Consider the following 22,486-nt stretch of genomic DNA (forward strand, 5'->3'; position numbering starts at 1 on the left):
GCGAGGGTATTTAGTTCAGGTATTAGTCGGGAAATGAAGGTGTCGTCGTCATGCCAAAGTTCTTCTGACGCTCACTTTTTGGGGGGGGGGGCACTTTAGGGCTTAACGTTTCCAGAAGCTTCCTTTAAAAGTGCCCGTCTCCACTTTGCAAGTTGGCTTTAGCGCAAAAGCGCTCAACTGACCAGACAAGACGAAACACTTCAGTAGGATTACAGCGACAAAGGGACGGAACGCTTCAAAAAGTTTGGCGTGGGAAATTCATCAGCAATCCATTTTTTTTTTTATTACATTCAAATTTTTTCCTCCCTCGATGATTCATTTTGTGGCTTCGCGACTTCTCTTAAAATTACCACTTCATTGTCATAACATTCTGTTTTCCTTCAAAAGAAAGAATAAATGTAGATTATGATTTCTTTTCTACAATTTCTCTTGCAATTATGACTTAAATTTCTTAAATCTGTTATTCTCATACAATTGACTTCTTCTAAATATATATACAACTTCATTCTCACTATTTAACCTCATGCGATTTTAAAATTTTCCTATTATCTTGTGGCGTTGTGACATTTCTTGTTACATTACAATCTGACTTCTTTTCATAGGATTACTGTTGTATAATTATTTCATTATTGTTGCTAGAATAATGACCACTTTGTTTATTGACAAAATACTTCTTTACTGTCATACAATCCTGAATTTATTCTCATAGGATTACAATTATGGCGTATGTTTTGCTAACTTCTCCTATTTTTTATTCAAATGAAAATATGACTAATATATAATTTACTGCCATGCAATTACACGTTTTTTGTCCCCCCCCCCCTTGTAAGACTACATAGTCAAAAAAAAGCTTCTAAACAATCAGATTTTCTTTCCCCAAAATTCAGAAAAAGTGACTCCACGTACGACTATTCCCATACAACATATTTATATTAGCCATCTGTTTCACAATTAACGTGTAAATAAAAGTTGTCTTACCACGTTAAAGAAATATATCCTTTTTTTCTCAAATATTGATATTTCAACATCGCTACTGTCAGCTCTCATCATAAAGCGAATCGACTCCGCCCAACGACTACTATGCTAAGCAACCTAGCTAAATGCTACAAGGGATTACAACTTTGTTGGAATAAGCATTGAAACTGAAATATGTGAAATTTGATTTTGAAAATCACACCCAAAAAATTAACACCTTTGAACGAGCGGAAAGGGAAAACAAAAAGCATAACATTAAATAAACAAAAAACCCATAAAAATACATATAATGGGATTATCGCTTGTGTTTGTTTGTCACGGCGGATCAGGGGAAATCGCAGTTAAGACTAAGAGAGCTTAGAGGCACGCCGTTATCGGCCAAACGGCGGAACATTTGCATATTCGTTTCAAGCCTTTGAGTTCTTCCTTTTTAATTGGTCGCTTAATAATCATACGGGACAACGACAAATGGTGACGTCTGAGTGGGAGGGAATTGTGGGGGGGGCAAAACGGCTGGCAGTCAGGTGGAAGGTTGTGGGTTGAGGCCTTAACTGTATGTGTCAACAATGAAACATTTAATCAGGTTTTGGTACCTTCTGGAACATCTTGTGGACGTCTCAGGTGTTTCTCGCCTTTCACAACACTGACGCGTTACACTGGCGTGGAATTCTGACAAAGTGGGAGGTCATTTTCTACCCACAGAGAAACAAAATTATGTTTAATGACATCGAGGTGGCAGGGAGGAACTTTCATTTTGAATACACATTTTCTGATTATTTTGCTCACAATCGAATGTGAGGTGAAAATAAAAAGGAGTGTGCACTCCAACTTTGTAATTGTGTCCTTGTTATGCCTTCATCAATTCTACCAAGCAGATGCTAAGCTAAATGTAGCCAATAAGCATGATGGTGACGTGTCTGTCAGGTATTTTCAAATGCTTTCGTGTTCTTCTGTTATGTGCGACTAATCACATTATTTGCTGAAAAACTCATCTGTTTGTGTATTGTAGTGCCACAAGAGGGCGCCAAAGCCCTGGCTAACAATAAAGTAGTAATTGCGGTCACAGAAGTATATTCTTGGCTGGCAAACTGAGTTTCGCTGATTTTATTCTCTGGCCAAAGCCATGTGTAATCTAAAAGTATTGCTTTGGCGTTATCCGGTTAGTGCCGAGGAGTAACGTTCAAATAAAGGAAGCCGTTTCATTTGGAAAGCCAATAAAAAGGTAGTGCTTTGCCGCCATTTTGTGTCATTTATACAAACCTTTCTGGGGAAGCGTCAATCAGTCGCAGTTTTTCGCTATTTATGAGTTGATAATGATAAACAATTTTGTGGTCTTAGCTCGTAGCTAGCTTAGCTATGTTTACGGTTTGAGCTACATTTTGTGGCAGTAACTTTACTATCGTATTTACTTTGACAGTTCCGTGGAGACTGTACACTGTTAGCGAGTGCGTCTTATTTTTAGGGCTCCCAAAACGTCTGGCGCATTTGCATGTGCGGCTGCTACGCGTGCGTAAATAACACAACTCGGAATATGACAGTCGGCTGGCGGTGCGAGTGTGTTGACAGGCCTGATGGGGACGTGATGACAGCCTATGATTGTCGAAAGGATCCTCCATGAGCGGCCGACTTATTTCCATTTTTTCCCCTGTTCCTGTCATGTCTTCCTCTCGGGGTCTGCTTAAGGTGTAAAGACGAGGAAACGGCTTTTTGGGCTGGACAACTTTGGATGGGAACGATACAAAGATGGGGGACGCTGAAGCTGTAGCTCACCATCAGCGATGATTAGAAAGGATCCATCCACATGTCCTTCTCGACGCCCTCTCCTCATCCTCCCGTCACATTTGCCAGCGCCGCCGTCGCTGGTGGAGAGCCGCAAATTAAAAGATGTCAAACAGCAGATAATGATAGGCACTTAATTTATGGTTTATGAAAACAAACCAAAGAAATGAGCGATGCAAACTCTTTTTGAACAAAAGGAGCGTTGGCGGGATGGTGAGGGATAAACAAACATACTTCCCGACTTTTGCTGTACTATGTAGTTATTGGCACAACTACAAAGTCTATGTCTGTAATTACACAGGCACAAACAATGCTGTGATGCATTCCCATTTAAATACAAATTAAGTTCAAGTCGCTAACGACGTCGCTCTAAACAGTAATATGCGGACTTTTACATGTCAACAAAATCCAATTTTCTATAACAGGGGTTCAATAACAACAAGTGCGCACCAAGAGTCTCTGTAGACCTGGGAAGGGTTCTGGGGCCTGTAACCTTCCACTGGTGGCGCAACATGAAAGCAGCCACGGGGACAGGCAAACGGAAAGGGCCAAACGTTGGGTGCCGTTTGCAACATCGCAGCCTCGTAGGTCGGGACCGCCGCAAACCGGGGACCTCCAGTCCCGTTCCGCCTCTAATAAATTCCCCCTGTCTCTCTTTTCTTCAGCGTGTTGTCTTCCCGCCTGGTGACAGTCGCGCTGCGCCGTCGCCGTTATGCATAATGCGGATGCTCCTTGTGGAGGTCGAATGAAAACTCCCGTCGACATGTGTCAGGAGCTCGCCGCGTCGCCTTGGACTAATGATGGCACGCCGGCCGGCCCGCTGCCCTCGGCATATGCCCAATCCCGCGTAAAGTGTGTGTGTGCGCGCGCAGGGAAGGGTTCGTCATGCTGATTAAAAACAACCCCCCCCCATCGCCGGCTCCCCTCTCCACTCCCACCCTGGCTAACAAAGCCTCTCAGAAAAAGACAGCGGGGAACATGAAGCGGTGTCAGGTCGGCCCGGGTGAGGCCGGCGGATGGGTGTCACCTGAATTTAGCCGCCTAATATGACAGCCGCCTGCTGACGGCTTGTCGGCCGAGTGTCACTTTGCCAGAGTTTGGGGGCCCCGTTCTCATGCAAAGCATTTGGACCACACGTGAATGAGGCTCGTCACACTGTCCGCCGAGGCTGCCGGATGAAACGCGCCCGACGCCCCCACCCGGACCAGGAATAGTCGGGAATAATGAGCAAATGGCAGCAGCGACAGTTGTAACCTATTTATTTGGTATCGCGCGCAACGAGTGTCTCCGGGAGGGTGATGTCACCGTCTGCGTTGTGGTCAACCGGAGACGTCCGCAACCTACTTTTCGTGCGGCGCGTCACGACACGACAATTCACATTTTTCCAACGTCGCGGCCAGCAATAACACACACAATTGACACCCGCAAAAAAAAGTTGAACCTTCAGAAGTCAACGCGTTCCAGGTGGATGTTGCCCTTTTTGATTTGTTTTGAGACCTGTCTCCCTTAGTTACTGTTGCTAAGTCTGTCATGCATTCCCATTTTTTTTGGGTCCACAACATTAAGACGTTTCCATCGGGGACATACTGTATTCGGTACGCGGCTCATTCGTAAACAACAACGGTGCAGCTAAGCCTCTGGTGTTTCAGGCGATCCGACTGAGCACAAATAAGCCTACATAGAATTCCCGTTAATCGCGAGGGACGTAGACGCGAATAGTGACAATGTGCAAGTAATCCATGGCGCCCCCTAAAGGGCTTGTAACACCCTACAGATGCCACAAGATGGCAGCATATGACTCGTTTTTCTAAAAGAAGCTCTTCAACTCACTTCAAAATGTTCCCTTGACACCAGGATGCCACCAGATGGCGCCAAAGCAATATTCCATGCTTGAAACCTGTAAATACAACAGAACAACAGGGTGGAAAAATTCCATTTAAACACCCATTCAAACATAAGGACTTTTTTGTGTGCAACTTAGTGAGTGAAATGGATCTAAATAATACTTATATCCACTTTTTAGTCTTTTATATGAACAAACATGTCAGTGCTGTCTATGTGGCATTTCCTCCAAAGTTATATCTCGCCAATATATGACAATTACATACCCATCGTGATTACATTGATAATTGGAAGGAATGGATTTGCTTCCATTCAAGGCATCGTTTTTTGTTACGCCGCCAATATCAACAAATATCTACTGTAAAGGAGAACCTGTTTGATATCGTTGTTGATATTTCACTCATTTTTGTCCCCAACTCTTTTTGTCTCTAGGCTGTGATGTATGGGAAAAGACGGCCCATCCGTCGTCCGCTTAGGCAGGTGTCATTACTCTGGAAAGGATCCACGTTGTCACTTGTTGAAGGGCCTCCTCCTCCCTCGGGGCCCTGACGCATGATGTCGCGTGGTATCTGAACAAAAACAAGTTGCGCTGACAGTTAGGAGACGGCAAACTGTCCTGGGTGATTTGGAAACCTTTAACTTCACACTCTGCGTGAAAAGGTGCTTTATTGTTTTGTTGTCAAACGAGAAATGAGTCTGACACTTCTTCAGACGACTTGAGACTAGTAGGGAATCATACAGAAAAAGTTGTTACGTCATTCTTGCTGCGGTCTGATTGAAAAATCTGAGAAAAAGATGACATTTTAAGAACAAGGTTCTAACTTTTTCCCCCCCCTGTAAGAATGACTTCTTCCTTTGACTATGCGTTTACGTTAGCATGTGCCCGAACGGCCCTCAAACCTTCCAAAGAGGGACTCGGTTTCCCAACCTGGGTGGCGTTCGGGGTCTATTTTCCAGAGAGACACGGCAAGCTTCATTGTTCCCGGGAGTGAAGACGCCCGAGGCGAGCGTTCGAGAGCGGCGCTGGGCGGGACCGTGTCGACTTAAATGCCCTCGGTGGAAATGTGTCGCGGCTTCTGGGTTTTTATCATCAGGTGCCTGACTCGGCTGCGGAACGGCAAAGCCAAGCTCCGCGTCAAACGCGCGCGTCACAAGCTCATTCTGTCCTCTCTCTATTTTATCTACAACAGCCCACTATAAAGGGATTATTTTCGCTATATAAACACACACATGAACAGATTCCCAGCTCTGAAATGCAAAACAAAAGTCAATCAGGTTGCGTTAATAACATGCAAAATTAAAAACATGATGGTTAAGCGGCAGACTAAAATAAATAAATAAAACAGTAGGTTCGTTTTTTTCCATTTCATCATCACATTATTTTTCTCTCCCTCTAGTAGTTGTAGTCTTTTCCGATGACAATTTATGAACGCTTTTTTTTCTTCAATTCTTTCACTCTCATCATACGTCACCTTTTCCCCAAGTGACATATTGAACCTTTCAAATGTAAAAGTACACAGTGACAACATACAAGTTGAAACCATGGCATTTATTTTACACCCAAAGACAAAAATAGCATCGTAGCAAATTAAACTTCAGGAAAACGTTGACAATTCTCTTCTTTAATCTTTCTTATTGTTGCGAGTGCTTCCGTGTAAACCACATTTAATGGAAGAAAAAGAAACTAAACAAAACCTAACTTTATACATTTTCAGCCATCTTTGTCTAGAAAAGAACATTATAAAAATTCACACAGTACAAATAATGTGGAATTGTAACAAGCCAGATGCGCCGACGCGCATCTGCTTGCTGATTATTCATACAGTCACTTCATTCTTTTTCTTAACTAATGCAAATACTGTACATGTTCAAACAATTCATCTGATACCTTTTTCCTTCCGCTGTTTTTAAAACAGCTGTGTTATTTCTTCATTCCTTTCCACATGTTTCAATAACCGCAATACCAATTTTAGAGCATCCTTCATCTGCTTCACCTTCATTTAAATGGCTGTCAATTATTATTTTTTTTTTAATGGAGGTCTCCTCATTTGCCCACCACTTTACATTAAAACATGCACAAACAATCTCATAAATAATACGCGAGTTGACGGTGACAGAAACGGGAGCGCCGGTCCAGTTTTGAAACAACAGATGGACGATTCCCAAAGGCTCATCAAAGATGCAGCGCGCCAACGAGAGCGGCCACCGCTCGCTCGGACGCCGCGCAGTTGCGGCACCGTTTTGGTACAATTTACATCAACCTGCAACGTTTTAGCTTTGGAACAGTGCAAGACCCCCTCTTCCGTCACACTCCCTTGTATGGCCATAATGCATGGATGAGTAATTACATTATGTGGCGTAAAAATCGGTGTATCGTTCTGGATTTCCATTATTAATTGCTAACGCGCGCAAATGGAGTCATTTCGCCCACATTGAAATTTTAGGCGGAGCTCAAAAATGCCAAGTTAAAAAACGGGCCACAGGACTGAGCAACAATGAAGACAAATTGCAGCATAAGAGTGTTGTGTTTTTGAGCTCAACCCAACATCAAAATGAGAACAATTCTTTTTGTGTTTGTGTTTATTTTTTTTTATTTTTTATTGCCAATTGAAAACGGAAAGAAGGAACGATACACTGATTGGTAAAGCTACCGTGTGTGCTGTGACGACGCTTTGTACAGTTGTGGCGCTCTGTTTGGACAGATTGAAGCTGGGTGGTTTTAGTGCAACGGTAACCCCGGGATGCGCCGGCACGGCCCAGTCACTGCTTGTCAAACTCTTTGACAAAGATCAGGTGGTCCTCGGGGGACTTGCCGTGCGTCTTGCAGAGGTGCAGTTTGATGGCGTGCTTGGTCACGAAGGTCCGACTGCACAGTTTGCACTGACTCGGCGAGCCGCCGCCGTCGTCGTCGTCGTGTTCCGTGAACTCCGGCGGGCCCGGAATCTTTTCGTCCGTCCTGCCGACGACCTGCTGCTCGAGGAAGTCTATGGAGAGCTTGGAGAGGTCCCGCAGGGCGAAGCCCAGGTGGGACTCCAAGTGGCCGATGTAGGAGGAAGGAGTTCTGAACTGTGAGGCGCAGTCGCCGCAAAGAAAGAGCGGCTGGCCCGACTCCATGTTCTTGAGGAACTTGGTGCTGCCTGTCCGCTTTAGCTGGTACTTCACATTGGCCAGCCAATGCGAGATGGTGGTCATGGAGAGACCGGTGAATTTGCAGATGTGCACCCGCTCCTGGGGGCCCAGGTCGCTTACGACCAACTTCCCCTCGGCCGTCTCCCGCAAGCTGGAGGCGAACTGCGCCTGGAGGATCAGGAGGTGCCGCGGATTCCAGTTGGACTGCCGGCCTTTCCTTCTCTGGATGGGGGACAGCTCCTCCAGACTGTCCTCGAAGGTCCCCCCGTCAAGGTCGGACTTGTCCGAGATGGAGGACGGCGTGGTGGACTTGGGCGTCAAGCGGCCCGTCAGATTCTTCACCATGTCCGATATGTCCATTAAAGCGTTCTCCCGGAGGGGCGGGGATGACGATTGAGACGCGCTTTTGGAGCACGGCTGTCGGTTTGGTACGGTGCAGTTCGCCGAGGGTCCGTTGGCGCTCCTAGATTTGGTCAAATCCATGGGCTGGTCATCGTTTCGGTACTCCGCCGCCGGCTCGGCCGGCTTCGTTAGGGCCGACTTGCCGTTGAGCTTGTAGAGCGCGGCGAAGGGGTCGTCGAAGGGCGCGGTCACCTTGGCCGCTTTGCCCAAGTGGGTGTTCATGATGGACTGCAGGGCGCTGAGGGGGTTGACGAGGGGCTGCTCCGGGGAGTGGTCGGTGATGATGCTCAGGTTGTTGCGGCCGTCGTTGACGACCTTCTTTGGCGACGCGGCCTCCTCCTTGATCTGCGTAGCTTTTCTGCTCTCCTTGCTCCGGGGCTCGGTTTTGTCGACGGCGGTCTTTTCCGGGTTGGGTGAAACCCGTTTGTCTTTCCAATTTGGCGACGGTGACTTGGCGGACCTGACCTTCTCCTCTTTTTCGCTCTTCGCCAAGCTCTTCCCAGTCACCTTCTCCACAAGTTTCTCCATGGCCTGCACGTTGTTCTTGTGGCTCGGCGGTGACGACGGGCTGCCGGGCGCCGGGTCGGAGGGCGCCGCCTTTAGACAGTTGCTGCTGAATAAAGGCTGAACCTGCGCGCAAGAAGGCAGAGTGGACTTGAGGGAACTCTGGAGCTGGTAGGCAGCGTGGATGCTGGCGTACCCGCCCCACGTCGGGGTGCCCGTCTGGGCCTTGCTGATTGCGCTCGAAACGGTGTTTGCCAATGATTTCAAGATGTCCAGTCCCCCTTTAGGCGCCTCCTCCAAGTCTTCCTCTCGGAGATATCGGTAGGACTTTGCCTTGTCCGGCTTATCGGACTTCTCGGATGGATCTTCTTTCTCTTCTTTAATTTTTCTGTCTAGTTCCGCCGGCGTTTCGGTCTCTTCCTCCGCCTCTTCGTCCTCCCTCTCCCTAGACTCTTCCTCGGGGCTTGCCGACAGCAAAGGAGAGTCGGGCTGCGACTTCCCGTTGGGGGCCGGGAGCTTGGTGGTCGTCGGAGGCAAGGGAATAGACTGAAATTTTTCCTCGCTAGCGGGATCAAAAACCAGCTGCTTCCCCTTTTTGGAGGCCGAGTTGGTGACTTTGAGAAAGTGCCCCGTGACCATCATGTGCGCCGTCAGTTGCTGCAAAGTGTCGTGGGAACTGCCGCACTCCATGCACTTGAGGATTTGCGCCTTGCGCGCCTCAAACTGCCACGTGTAACTGGCGCCGTTCTGGTAACCGTAGCGGTTGTTGGGCGTGACGTAGGGATTGGTCAGCCTCTGGTCTCTGTGCGCCTCTCCGAGCGGGACGCCGGAGGCCGCGGAGTCGGGGGAGCTCGGCGACATCAGGTCTTGGAAGGCTCTTTTTTTGTTCGGCGGGACGAGCTTGGAGGTGAGAGCCGGCATCGGTTCTTTCAGAGGCACTTTCTGATAGTGTTTCGTTTTGATCATGTGGACGCTGAGGTCCTGCAAGGACTCAAACGAGTGGCCGCAGTACATGCATTTAAGAACCTTCTGGGCGTCCTCCTTGCCCTCCATTTCCAGCAGGGAACGTTTGCGGGGCTTGGACCACTTCTTGCCCCGGTCGTCCTCTGTGTCTTTGTTGTCGTCGCGGTAGTGGCCCGTCTCGTTCATGTGGATGGTCAGGCCGACCAAGGTGTCGTAGGCCGCGCTGCAGTCCTTGCACCTGAACTTACTGGCGCCTGTGAACACGGGTCCGTACAGCTTGTTATTTTGCCTGTACAGCTGCACGGTGCTGAAGAGGCTCGGTTCGGGGAGAAGCTGGTAGGGCGTGTGCTGAAAGGTTTTGGCCAAAGCCGCCCGGTGCCAGTCGTAGGCTAACCCCGAATTGACGCCGGTGCTGTTTGAGGCGGTGCGCGATGCGGCGGTGCCGCCGGTAGTTGTGTTAGCGCTAGCGCCGGTGCTGCTCAATCGGCTCTTTGACAGGACGCTCGCTTGGCCGTGGTGGTTTTGGATCCCGTTGCTCTCGTTGTGTTCGCTTTTGTTGGCCTTGCCGGACGCGTCGTCGTCTCGTTTACCTTTCAGCATGTCCAAAGCGATGCTCGACCACGAGGCGTCGGAGATCAAGTTTGCATAGACGGCTTTCATTTTGGCCAAACTGTCCTGCAGAGAGAGGCCGTTGAGCGGCTCGGCGCTCTCTTCCGGCTTCTCCTCCGGCTTTTGCCGAGCGTCGTCGACCGAGGGTGGCGTCTTCGCGTCCGCCAGGTGGTCGCTGGCCGCGCTGAGCGGAGAGGCGTAGCCGGCGTCCGGGTTGGTGCCGTTGCTGAGCGGGGAGTTCTGGCAGCTGAAGCGATCCCCGGCATCCTCGTCGTCGTTGAACAAGTAGTCGGCGTCCTGGCCGTCCAAAGATAGGCCGTCATCCTGAAGGGGTTCCTCTTCGTCGGCCTTGTCCGAGCCAAACTCATCCTCGGGACCGTAAGCTGGAAAACAGCAAACAAGGTTTTGTTAGCGCGAGATCATTTAATTAAATAATTTAACGTTTTTTAACGTAATATATATTAAGCGATTTGGTTAAAATCTGTGCTAAAGTGAACATTATTTCTGCCAAAATGAAAACAACAACCATTTAGTTGGAAACAAAGTAGGCGTGTTCATTAACTTTAGAGGGTCGCATTATTCCGGGCAGCGGGCTGAATGGCTCCCGGCCTTTGGATTTCACACATGTGACTGACAGAGAGACAAAAGTATTGGGACACATCGCAGGAAGGAACTAAGGAGTTTTTTTACTTTAATGAGATGTTGTCAAAAACAAAATAAAGTGAATTTGGGGCCAGTCAAATTATACAGTGAAATAGGAAGAAAATAAGAAGGTTAAATAATTCCAGTAAATATGTGTATAAAATACTACACTATAAAACAATCAAATGAAAATTAAATTACATGTAATATAAATACAGTATTCTTACGCCGCTTACGTTTGTAACCTTGAACCATCGTTAGGCAAGAAGATTTTGAAATTTTTGAAATGTATGATGTTCTTCCGCAACAAACTCATCCGAGCACTGGGAACAGAAATGGGTCTTCCCTAAACTGTCCGCTAACATCAAATGGCACGCGCCGTGTCATTCGTAAAAAAGGCAACTAAAAAAAGTTATGTTTGATTGATTAATTGCTATTGCACCTCTTGATTACACTACTGATGGATTGAAAGATGGATTTACAACTAAGCGCAGCAGCCGCCATTTCACCACCAGATCAAAAGTACGGCCTCACGCGGGAAAACTGATACCATCCCTCAATTTGACTGGACGTGCGTACGCAATTTGGCCTCCAAAGTAATGGAGATAGCGCGAGGACGGGCGAGTGTGCCAGTTCCGTGCGCCTGGTTGAGCCGTGGCTGGCAGGGAGGAGTGGACTTGGCAGCGGCGGTGGAAGTCTTCTCAGCGTGGGGCGAGGGAAAAGCGCCAGCGGACATGACAGCCCGGTCGCGCTTTGAAAGACGCCTGACTGAAAGTGAGGCGACATTGTAAAGAAACTACATATTTCCAGGAGGGTAGGGGGAAAAAAAAGACGGTCGAGTATAAAAAAAAAAGAAGAAACAAAAAGAGGCAACCCCCTATCCCTTCGTATTCCCTCCCCCAAATCCATCTCGGGTAAGATGCTTGTCTGAGGTGCCAGAATGAGTCTCCTGCGAGGAGGCAGATGTGCTGTCAGCTTCAAACAGCGTGTTGCACTCCATCCCATAATAGGAGTGGACATAATACCTGATGTGTGTGAGGTGCCAGAAACAGCTGCCTGGGAAAAGCTGGAGGTTCAACAGTTGCAACCGCCCCGCCTCTTTTCGCTTTCTGCGTGCCTAGAGGCATAAAGCCTCAACGCGCATCCGTTTTTGTCTTAAAAATAAACCATTATAATTACATTCTACTTGGGCCATTCACAAAATTGGGCCCGTTGAAAATGCTCTCATCTAAAGCGTAGAAATGGAAACGCCGTGGAAGCCATTCGCGGCCGAGGTGGCCGGTTCAAGTTTAAGACAAAGCTAAGCTGACAGCGCAACAAACAAAGTGAAAAAAAACAAAACAAAAAAGGCAACCGCACTTAAGGAGTGTGTGTGCGTGCGCGAAAGTGGGCGGGAGGGTCGCGGGACGACAAAAACCCCAAACAACCTCTTCCCTACCATCTGTGTACGACAAAAAATAAAAAATAAAGCCGCGAGTGCCACCTCCGGCTAATAAGGCAATCAGAGATGGGGAAAGATGCTGACGCGGCTGCTTTCGGCCGGAACAAAAGACGGCGAGGGAGGAGGGCCGAGGGGGGGGGGATTAAAATGGAGGTGTCTGTTGTGGTTGTCAGTCAAAAATGTACAAAGCCCACTCAAGCAAAATGCGGGAATGAAGTTAAACAACACGCCAACACGCTCGCAAGTACATTAGTGTTTTTGGATCTGATGTTTAAGAGGAACATTGACTGTTAGCTGAAATGTGGCATTTATTTCATTACTAAGTTAAGTTGTTGGCGGGCATGAGGGCAACGGCAGAGTTTGTGTTTAGCGAGGCATCCATACACCGCAAATAAAATGCTTTCATCGTTTTGGCCGTTTTCAATACTGTCGGTTCTGCAGGTCGAAAGCAATCAGCCGGCCGTCGGATGATAAGGAAGAGGAGGCGGTCAAATCTAGCCCGCCGATTGTCAATCCAAGGACCGCCCCATTCGCCTTTGTTGCTAGGCAGAAATTGTCCGGCTCCATTGTCACTGCCCCATTGGCCAGCTAAATAAAAGCTAGCCGCGCCCACTAGAGGTATAAACTATCACTGGTTTCTTAATTTTGATTCGATATCACAACACAGTATGATATGAGTGAGTGAATCTTTATACAGTGACCGCATTTTCAGCTGGAATATTAGGATTATTGTTATTATAATTGTTTTCTCTATGGAGAATATCTAAAGGGATTATTTTTTATCAGGCCTCCAAAGTCGTCAACAAGTGTTGACATTTTGCCGGATACATAGCAACATAGGATAATAACTGCTGGCGTGACTCAGTTTTGTATTACATTTTTGTGCGACAACCTTTACACTCAGGGTGTGTGAAAAACAAAAACAATACATGAAAATGGGAATACATCAGTGCAGACCTCTTTATACACAGGCATCGCAATCGAATCTCGGAAAGCCGCTCCTTACTACCGAGTGCGCGCACATTTCCGCCAGGCATGACACTGCCGGCAAATTGAAAGCGCTGCAAACATTAGAAGAACAAAACGTTTTTGCCATCCTGCATCATAAAAATATCATTTGGATATACATAGGACTGTTTTCATCAAACTGTAACTTAAGTAGTGCAAAATATCGAGATACGTATCCCCTCGACGGTCATGTATTGGGATAGGCGAAAATAAACATTGGGCTAACCACACCAAAACAATAATACGATAAAAGTATGCAAAAAGAGCTGTCCCGCTATTTAATGACTGCTCTGTATTAAATGTGTGTGCGAAAAGCAATGCCATCTGTGTGTTCTGTGTGTGTTTGGAGTGCAGCCCGTCACTAATGCTGTGTACAGTCCAGGATTTCCTGCTGCAGACAGGTGACACCGCAGTGGGACACCACAACACCCCCTCAGCACAAAGAACAACATACCTCCCCCCCCAGGGCAGGGAGATGTGTGAGGTCCTCCAAAATATTATGTCCTACACACATACACTGACATGCTAGATTAACAAAGAGTACGCACACACACACACACACACACACACACACACACACCCCCACCCCCACACACACACACACACACACACACACACACACACACACACACACACACACACACACACACACACACACACACACACACCCACCCACACCCACACCCACACCCACACCCACACCCACACCCACACCCACACACACACACACACACACACACACACACACACACACACACACACACACACACACACACACACACACACACACACACACACACACACACACACGCACACAGGTTTTGGTCCAGAGGCATTTGGGCATTGACGGTGTTTGTGTTTAAGTAACGGACTCCGTTTTGTCTCAAGTTCTTGGCATCAAATGGACGTCATTCAATAATCATAAATGGCATGAGGGACCATAGCAGGACAGACGATAAAAGTCTCACAGACAAATGCAAGAAGTTGAACAGGAAGTTTGCCATTTTGGTTTAAAGCAGCCATTTTGGGCAAAGTCCTCCTAAACTCCTGCTATAAAATTGTAGGTATACTAGACAGGCAAGACTTAATTACCAAGTTTTTGTTGTTGTTGCCATCTCAGTCTAATCTTTAATCTTTGCAGAGCATGGCATCACATTTTGGTGTTGAAGCAGCCATTTTGGGCAAATTCCAGGGCTTGTACTCTGATACCCCAAACACCAGTTTCACCCATCCCTCAAATTTGCCAGGCATTTCAATCAAAACAGGAGGAATGGAAAAGTCTCAAGAACATGCTCTGGAAATTGAACACAAAGTTGGACATTTTCTAGCAAATTCCAGCGCCTGTCAGAGGATTTGATGCGACGTCCAGAAATATCCTTGTCCAAATAGTTTTGGACACAAATGCATCTGCCCAATATTGCGAAAATTACTGAGTTACTTCTGCCCGTCCAAAGTGCTTTACTCCCCAATAAAGTAGCACTTGTCATACGTCAGACATCTCGTCGTCACGCCGACCAAAACAATCAACTTCCCTTGCGCGCGCATACAAACGCACCTTCCCCTGTAACGCATCTTCATTTATTCATGTCGTCTGGACCAAGAGGGCAATCCCGCCTCTCATTTGCAGCGCTAATGTCCAATTCCGCCAGCTTTCACCCCCGCTGATTTACCCGCCGCGTTCCAGCTCAACGCCCCCACCCCTTCGCGCCGTTTAGCGAGGCCCCTCCGCAACGGGCGGCCCTTATTTCCCCTCGATCCCGTTTCGCTTTGTCACCAGGCCCTCCATTCGCTGCCACTCACCTCTGATGGCTTTGGACAGGCCTGATCAGTGTGTGTCACTGACCTGCGGCGAGGTAGAGGCTGTAAATAAAATGACATTATTACTTCCCGCGTCCTATACGCGCGCAGGATAGGCAATTACGCCGACGCAGAGGATGTCGCCGCGACTCGGTTCTCCGTGGGACGCTCTTTTAGGTACACCTGCGCAATGTCATGACATCCGAGGCAAGGGCGCAGACTTCTGCCAAGGCCTAAACTGCGCCTCTGATCAGATCGTTGTATCTTGAGAGATACAGTTCTTGAATTTGGTCAATAGGGTTGAGATGAACATCAATGATAAATACAAATGAAAACGTCGAAAAAACAAATCCTGGATTCACGACGTTTCTCTACACTGTGTTTCTTGTTGATAATATTAAAACTAGGGGTGTCAGGCGATGACAATTTTGAATCATAATTAATTGCATGACTTCAACCGTTAACTCATGATTAATCTAATTGTATATCTGTTCTGAATATACAATAAAATGTAAAATATATTTTCTTTCTTCTAACTTTCATGCTCGTGTTCAATTAAAAGTGGGTCTGCATATTTTAGTCATTGATACAGTCATTTCATAATAATTCATAAAATTGAGTTAAAATTAAAAATACTTATTGTACTGTAAAAAAACAACCAAGTGTGATATTGATTTATGTTGGTTATTTTTCTGCCAATAGATGGCAGAATTGCATTTGTAAGACATTGGTGATAGCTCAGTGCTTTTTTCTTTTCATATTAAGAGTTATCTAATCTTGAAGATGCATTAACTTGTGAAATTCTGCACATTTTTTAAATTGCTAAATACAACTTGACCCAAGTTTCCACAAATATATGCTTTATTATTACATTTATTACTGCTAAATTTTGACATGGACGTGTCAGCTGCGTTGCGACTGCAATTCCCCCAGTAGAGGCTTTCTAAGTAAAGGGCGGTCATTAATTGCGTATTAAGAAAATTTGTGGTGTTAAAGGAACTTTCAATTAACTACAAATTAACACACTCATTTTGACACCCCTAATTAAAACCACTACCCGCTTTGAGGAATTCATGTAACTTATTTTTTTTTACGTTGATTGATAAACTGTCACCGATACCGCTAGTACTTTTGATACATACAATTTAAATCAATAAATGAGAGATACTTTAAAGAAAGGCCGATATATGATTTCCCCTAAAACTGCATGAAAATTAAGGGCAATTTTCCATTCACCTAATTTCTAGCTCCTGATCGTAACATTGTCTGAATTGCCACCAATACTGGTATTGGCTGCCGTCACTATTACTCATACCTTGAAATGAGGCCGGGTATTGCACTTGCCCATCCCTAGAGAGAATGAACAACTCTGCTTTTTTATAGTCAAGTCGTGTATGTAGTGCGCCTACTTTGTTTCAATTGCTTCAAGACATGACTCTACAACAACTGATTCCGCACAGAATGTTCAGTTCTAGAGTGAATCCATTAATGTGGCTCCATGTGATCCAATCAAATCACAGAAACAAGCATTGGCATAAAAAATACAAGTTTGACATCATTACATACTGCAGGTTCATTCATTTATGGGCTCGTTTTGGTCACAAGATTCTTTCTTACCAGAAGCCCCTTACAAAGCGGCCATTTAGGCTGTCTGTTGACTGGCATTAAGGTCGCGCCAATTTACCAGAAATTTCTTTTTTTTCTTTGAAACTTGTACCAAAACATTTGTGGTGTTTTTTTTTTTCTTCAAGGGACTGGAACAGAAGAATGGCATTTCAATTCATTTAAATGAGTAAATGTCATTTTGATACACAAGTTCAGATACAAGATTGGTCACGAAGCGAATTAAACACAAAAGTCAATGAAAAACTGTACTTTCATTTTATTATTTTTATCGACTAATGTTTTACCACCAAAATGCTGGCTTACCTATAATGTCAAACAAGCATTTTGTTATGAGATTAAACAACAGCCATTAGCTCGTCACATGCACAACCCCTCCACCTCCATGTGTATACACGCACGCACGCACGCACGCACGCACGCACGCACGCACGCACGCACGCACGCACGCACGCACGCACGCACGCACGCACGCACGCACGCACGCACACACACACACACACACACACACACACACACACACACACACACACACACACACACGAGGGTTAGAACAACAACCGCGCTCTTGTGCTGCACAGGCATGCCAAACCATCTGGTTAGTTTTTTTGAGGCAAAGTGCACATAAAGCGTTACTAATGCTAATTAAAAACGATGCCACTGTGAGACGTTCGCTCAGCTGACTCCATGTAGGTCAGGCAACACTCGTGTATTCGATGTGTTCCGTACAAACACATACAGTAAGTAGCTCACTCATTTGTGTTCTAAAGCAGAAAAGTAGCACTTGATTGGACAAGGGGCCGCTTTAAGATGGACGCCTCACAAAGTGTAGGGCAGTAAAAGCATGTGATTGACTCCCAGCCAATCAGCAAAGAACGATCATAATACTCATGCAGGTTAGAATTTAATAAGATAAAATAGTGATAGACTGAGATTCTAACAAAATTAACCTACATTTCCAACTTAAAAAGTCACCTTTTAAAAACATCGACCATTAAAATAGATAAATTTGAGGTGCCATTCTTAATGTTTTTTTGATTGTCTCTAGGAGAATTTATGCAGACAATCTGTTTAAAAGAAACCCAAATATGCTTCCTTACATGCTACACATTTCTATGTTTCACCTACTAGCCTATTAGTTTTTTAATAATGCAAACTAACAGAAAATAATACATTTGTAAAGTCAATATTTGCTGCAATTCACTGGAAATGGATGCCGTTTACCGCAGCTTCCAATGGAGTATTCAGGTTGAAGATTAAGAATGCACGGCGTCTTGACGTTGACGTTTCATATCCCCCCCCCAGACGCACACATACACAGTTTGAGTTCACCTGCGTTGCCCCGGACCATCTTCCCGTCTTGCCGGCGACTAAACAACATCTGCTCCCATCGCCTAGCAACAAGCCACTTGACGGATGACCCCCAAAAGATGGATAATTACCATAAATCACCGACGCCAGCGTGGACAATAGAGAGCGGAAAAGCATTGACAGCAGAGTTTTTAACTTTTTTTTTTTAACCGCGGTGGGGAAAACGGCCGTGCGACTCTTGAAGACAATAGAAACTGAAAAAATGTGAGCGTGGCCCTGGACTAATGAATAGAGGTGTTAAAATGGAACTTTTCCACTCAAGGGACCCAAGCGGCGACAAAGGAAACAAAGTGAAGGTCCGAGGAAGGAAGAATGAAACGGTGGTGGTACACAGAATATATAAAGACAAAAAAACCCAATAATAACTAATAATAGTAATACGTTTGAGTATTAAGACAAAGAAAGTATCTACTGCAACGGAAATGAACATGAGATGGCCTCGGGCCAAAAGCTAACCAGTTGTCTAGTCTGCTTCCACAATAAGCCATCAATCAGCCTTGGCCAAGGACGCTCGCTTTATCCAACACTGATGAGCAAAGCAGCAACAAACATGCACATGCACACAAGTGCATCCCAAAAAATCCTAGTTAAATAAATGTCTGTGCTAAATAGACTAAGATGTGGTGGTTGAGGTTTTTGGGCAATGATACGTGATAAAAATCACCTAAATGTCAGGAAAAATTGCACTTTGTACTTTAAAAAATTTTTTATTTAAAAAGTTTTTTTTTTTAGCTACAATGCTGTTTAGCTAAACAACAGTGACAAAAAAAGCTGTTTGTGAGTATGCTAGCGCCATTCATTTAAAAAACAAGACCTTAAAAGAAAAGAAAAAAACACAACTTTGTTTTTTCTTTCTTGGACTTTTTTTCTCTTGATAGATTTGAAGGGTTTTTTCCCCCTGAAAGTTTTCTTCCCCTCAGCATTAACTTGCATCAACTTAAAAACAGACAAACTTTGCTTTTGCAAAAACATGGACGCCAACATAATCGTTAGTAAAGCTACAATTCAATTATTCAAAAACTTAAAGGGAAAGTCTACCCAAAATACATTTCTTGACAATAGTATGTTTTATGCAGCCCCAGCAGTCTAAATATGGTATTATGGTTAATATTCTGTTAGTGGAATACAAGTTAAGCAGCAAAATCCAGCAGTTTTTCAGACCGAAAAGAAAATATCGCGACGCTACTCTTGTCTCGCGTGATTTTGTTTACGGGGTTCTCAATGGAATTTGTTTCGCTCCGCACCGCAACGGAACAATAGGAGGGATTTCCGCTTCGGTAGGTGATGCTAATTTCACTGTAGCATTGCTAGCTTGCTTCACACTTCCGACAATTCAACAAACAAACTCGCCAGACAAGCTGACCTCTACGCTTCTTCCTCCAAGCTATCTCCTTTTTGGCCCGGTCCCGGTACACGTACAGCTCCTGGTGTCTGCACACCGCGACGATCAAGCTATCCTCCATTGCTATGCTACACGTTTTGCACACAACCGCTGCTTCCTGTGTTTTGTCTGTGACGTATTTGGTGACACCGATTGGCTGTCGCTGATGGTGCCAAAAGTTCAATTCAATCCATTGACTACAACGCAATCGTGCTGCCGGAAACGCCTCCCCGACTGTTGGTCTGAACGTAGCAGTGGGGTCGAGTGAAAATGACGTCACAGCTGCTCAGGTCTAAGGTAACAACCAATCACAGCTCAGCTTCAACTGTGATATCCTCAGTCGACAGCAAGTAACAAAAATGGCCGCCACCCCTGAGATGGATAAAAAAGGCTGGATTTTGCTTCATAACTCATATTCCACAAATGTCATATTCATCAGAATGTCATGTTTACACTAGTGAGGATACATATAACATATTTTTGTCAAGAAATGTTTAAGGTTGACTTCCCCTTCTGAGTGGCTCGGCCGGACCTCCTGCTCTTTCGCACTCTTTTCTCATGAAAAAGTGCACAGGTGAGGCAAGGCGACCTCATCAAACGTTTCCAACATGTTGATTAATCACTGATTTTGGGGCGTCGTGTCTTTGGCAATGTTCATTGTGAGTCGCTCTCCGCAGGATGGCTTCCACCGGGACCCTTTCTCCTTTCTTTAGACACTAAACAAAATGAAACTGATTCTGCTCAACGCCTAATTGGCCATAGAATTAGCAAGTGAGCATCAGTTAGCGAGGTTGCTAGTTCACAGAAATGCTTCATTCAGTCAGAGGCTCATAAACTTATATCACTCTGCCTCATGACCATGATTTTGAAACACATAAACTAAAATAAAAAAAAGCTCTCAAAAGTCTGTGTTGTCGAGTTCATCGGCTCCCCCTGAATTGGTGTGAATGTGACGAACTTCAAATGTCAGGAAACGAAATTATTTCATAAACTAGGACGCTCCCCTATTTATTTTTATCTACCTTGAAATAAGGACATTGAGTAACTGCTAAAAATGCAAGTATGACACACGAGTTTTTCTTTTCAGGGACAGTAAAAAAGAGAAAATAAAAGGAAAAGAAGGAACATGAAAAACCATAAAAGTGACTTCAGGGAAATTAATTAGAACCACAAAAAGCCTCCGGGTGGAAGTCTGCTCGAGACGACCGAGACGTCCCCAAATATTTGAGCGCTTTCAACCGCGTGTGTCACCGGGGAAATTCCGCCAATTGTGCACCGTGAAAGCCATTATCCTTTATGCTTGGCCAAGTATTCTCGTTTTTTTTAACCCAGTGACAAAGTGCCGCTAAAGGCCGACGTTCCGTTAGAAAAAGTTTTCACTGTTGTCGTTTCAACATTAGTGTAGAAGATTAAAGTGGGAGGGATCGCACACGCGTGTATAGCATAAAATAAAATACAACAGCATATTTAATAGGGGAGGGAGTCGCAGTTATTCCCGATGTGATCGCTTAAAGCAATACTGATATCAGAAGAGCATTTGCGCAATATATTACAACTTGTCACGATACATCACAAATCTATGTATCAAATTCAAATATGTTCTCAACAAAACCAATCATAGCACGTCACAGTCAGCACAATTACTTGCCAGACCACCAATAAAATCACAATATGATTGCACCATAATTAATGAACTGGAAGCAAAAATATACAATATGTCATGTTATTGATGTGCGTAATGGAAATGATAGCCATCATATCACAAGTCACAACGCAGTGATTGCATAATAATTGAACAACAACGGTGCCTTGACTTAATCGTTAAAATTGTTTCATGACCACGTTCATAACTAAGAACACTCATATCTCAAATGACCTTTCACCACTTAAATTAATACACTCTAAAAACAAATGGGTCAAAAATGGACCGATCCTCTACTTGGGTCAATTTGACCCAACTTCAATAAGTCAAGAAATTGGTCTTTTAGTGTACAACAACTCATAAATATTGGTCAGATACTTTACTTGGGTCAAAACATTGGGTCATTTTGTATATACAACAACCCAGAAAGTGGTTCGGTCCATTTTTGATCCATAATTGGGTTACTTTTGACCCAACTTGGAGTGTAGAAGCGGCATTAATCCGTTCCAGTTGTGCTCGTTGTGGTGTCTGCGCCTTAGCCAGTAGAGGGAAATATATATATATATATATATATATATATATATATATATACACACACCTGTTTGTTTGTTTTATTCTTATCTCTTCTCTAAAGAGTTCAAACTAGAGCTGCAGCTATTGCACCTTTTTAGAATTGATTATTCTAACAGTAATTCCATTGATTAATCGAGTAATCTGATACAAATTTAGCTTTTATCTCAAATTTGCAATACAATGAATAAACAATATGACAATATTTTGTCAATAATAGTGACGATTGGTTGCAAAAATGACCTGATACGAATATCTATATTTTGTCTCACTGCTAATATTTAAGTGTGGAAGATTTAAGAGTAGAAGATTCTGGTGAGCTTGTATCAGTAGTCGTGTCCAGCTAATTGGTCTGTATGCGACTATGCATGTGTGTGTGTGCGTGCGTGCGTGTGTGATGGCTCAAAGCAGCCTCCCAGCCAGAACGAGGCAGGAAGAGAGGAAGCCATCCTTCAACGGAGCACAATATCCGACTGCGGACAGACAACCAACGGCTGTGCGGGTGTGGAAAACGCCAGGAAAAAAATACCCGTCCCCCCCCTTGTGCCCTCTATCTCCCACGTATACACACACACACAAATGGCAGTAGTGTATATCTGCAGGAATGTTAAAAGAGAAGAAGCTCCGAGGGTCTGAGTGGGTGAAGCAAATGCGTGCCATGAGGTAGTACAGGACATAACACATGTGTTATGTGTGTGTTGGGAGGTCAGGTGTGCGCCCAGGGAGCATGCGTCAGGCGGCGTGGGAGGGGGGGACTGATGTGTGTCAGCGCGCATCTGCGGGCCCAGCGAATAAATTAGGCTTATGA

At 45.1% G+C, this 22,486-nt stretch overlaps 1 protein-coding gene and 1 long non-coding RNA gene across 4 annotated transcripts in view; both read right to left on the minus strand.

Annotated features, from left to right (window-relative positions):
* Window positions 1-22,486, minus strand: part of LOC147157786 (uncharacterized) — a 139,576-nt gene that overhangs the window by 6,337 nt on the left and 110,753 nt on the right. The window contains exons 6-9 of one of the 3 annotated variants that reach the window (XR_015091119.1): window positions 5,087-5,165; window positions 4,585-4,651; window positions 2,746-2,834; window positions 1,569-2,649 (exon numbers count right to left, since the gene is read on the minus strand). This is a non-coding gene — a long non-coding RNA (uncharacterized LOC147157786). Of the gene's footprint in view, window positions 1-1,568; window positions 2,653-2,745; window positions 2,835-4,584; window positions 4,652-4,968; window positions 5,166-22,486 lie in introns of those variants that run through there. The other 2 variants (XR_015091118.1, XR_015091120.1) reach the window with 2 other exon arrangements.
* The window catches only part of LOC147157787 (teashirt homolog 1-like), a 31,475-nt gene continuing 15,031 nt past the window's right edge, over window positions 6,043-22,486 (minus strand). The window contains exon 2 of the mRNA XM_086062146.1: window positions 6,043-10,586. Within this exon, the coding sequence (XP_085918272.1) occupies window positions 7,357-10,586 (3,230 nt within the window). The 3' untranslated portion in view covers window positions 6,043-7,356. The remainder of the gene's footprint in view (window positions 10,587-22,486) is intronic.

Source organism: Leptonotus elevatus, chromosome 19 (assembly GCF_054856555.1).
Source record: "Leptonotus elevatus isolate MCC_2025b chromosome 19, RoL_Lele_1.0, whole genome shotgun sequence".
Classification (NCBI taxonomy): Eukaryota; Metazoa; Chordata; class Actinopteri; order Syngnathiformes; family Syngnathidae; genus Leptonotus; species Leptonotus elevatus.